The following is a 1,533-nucleotide window of genomic DNA, read 5'->3' as shown; positions in this document are numbered from 1 at the left end:
ACACAAAATTTAGCTCAGTTTTCCAAGGTTGCAGAGCTAATATGAAGGAAATAGTGCTCAAACTCAGTCTTGTTTCAGCATCCCAAACTCTTAACAAAAACATGCTACTGTCTTTGCTTTAAATACACCTGTGAGTGTTTGCATATATGAGTGTGTCTCTGTTTGTATTTGAACATGATTTCAGTGGTCTGCCAAGACTGTGATTGCCTGAATTTGGATGCTTTGATTCATACTGATTTTTCATGATCTGCCTGGCTGTTGTAGAAAACATCAGGGTCTATTAAAGTAACAGCTACATTTTCAGTTCATTGGGAAATAATGACAAGAAAAACTTTGATTTATTTCCTGCTTCTGTTTAATAAAGTTTTATTATTTTTTAAAAAATTTTAATATCTGTAAGTTTTCACAACATTTATCCAAGGCTTTCTTTGAGGCATCTTTCACTTCTTTGTTCCTTAGACTGTAGATTAGGGGGTTTAACATGGGGATCACCACTGTGTAAAATACAGAAGCCATCTTGTCTGTGTCCAAGGAGTGATTTGATTTGGGCTGTAGGTACATAAAGATCAGTGTGCCATAGAAAATAGTGACAGTCACCATATGGGAACCACAGGTGGAAATGGCTTTGTGTCGCCCCTGAGTAGAGCGGATCCTTAGAATGGCGGCAATAATAAAGATGTAGGAGGTGAGGACAATGGAAGAGGAACAGATCATATCAAAGCCAGCAAAGGCAAAAATCAGAATTTCCTTCATGTGTGTGTCTGAGCAGGACAGAGCTAAGAGGGGGAGGTCATCACAATAGAAATGGTTAATTGTGTTTGGGCCACAGTAAGTCAGATGAAAAGTGATAATGGTGTGGAAGAGGGCGACCAGGAAGCTGTATATATATGGAACTGCCACCAGTTGAATGCAGACTCTTCTTGACATCAGTGTTGAATAATGCAGGGGACTACAGATGGCGACATAGCGATCGTAGGCCATGGAGGCTAGAAGGAAACACTCAGTGATCATGAAGGTGAGAAAACAACCCAGTTGGGTTGCACAAGCATGGAAAAGAATGGTGTTGCGTTCCACAACAAAATTCACCATCATCTTCAGTGTTATAGCAGAGGAGTAACAAAGGTCAACAAAGGCCAGGTGGCTGAGGAAATAGTACGTAGGTGTGTGGAGTTGAGTATCAATCTTGATTAAGGTAATCAACCCAAGATTGCCCAGCACTGTGACTAGATAGATAACTAAAAACACCCCAAAGCAAGGGGCCTGAAGCTCTGGCCGGTTGGTAATTCCTTTGAGAATGAATTCAGTGACATAAGTGATATTAACTTCAGCCATTTATCCTAACAGGTTTTGTAGATTTGTTGCGGTTTAAGAATAAAAATGACACTTCTCATGTTCCCTGTCAGTGTTGGGTAAAGGCGATCATTGTTGCCTTCTTGCCTTGAATCATATCATCATGTAGGCAAAAACATGCATCTTATCTCTCTAACGACAGAGGCCAGTCTTGCCTGAGGGAGACTTGCAGAATAGTATTCT

At 40.4% G+C, this 1,533-nt stretch overlaps 1 protein-coding gene across 1 annotated transcript; it reads right to left on the bottom strand.

Moving 5' to 3' along the window:
* Positions 1-361: 361 nt before the first annotated feature.
* On the bottom strand, positions 362-1,332 carry LOC105552894 (olfactory receptor 5R1). The gene has a single exon (XM_011998719.1). The coding sequence runs from the start codon at positions 1,330-1,332 to the stop codon at positions 370-372; it is 963 nt and encodes a 320-aa protein (XP_011854109.1). The 3' UTR covers positions 362-369.
* Positions 1,333-1,533: the final 201 nt, after the last annotated feature.

The sequence above is a fragment of the Mandrillus leucophaeus genome, unplaced genomic scaffold (genome assembly GCF_000951045.1).
Source record: "Mandrillus leucophaeus isolate KB7577 unplaced genomic scaffold, Mleu.le_1.0 Scaffold578, whole genome shotgun sequence".
In the NCBI taxonomy this organism is placed as follows: Eukaryota; Metazoa; Chordata; class Mammalia; order Primates; family Cercopithecidae; genus Mandrillus; species Mandrillus leucophaeus.
The sequence above is the reverse complement of the archived record's forward strand: the minus strand, read 5'-3'. Positions and strand labels throughout refer to the sequence as shown.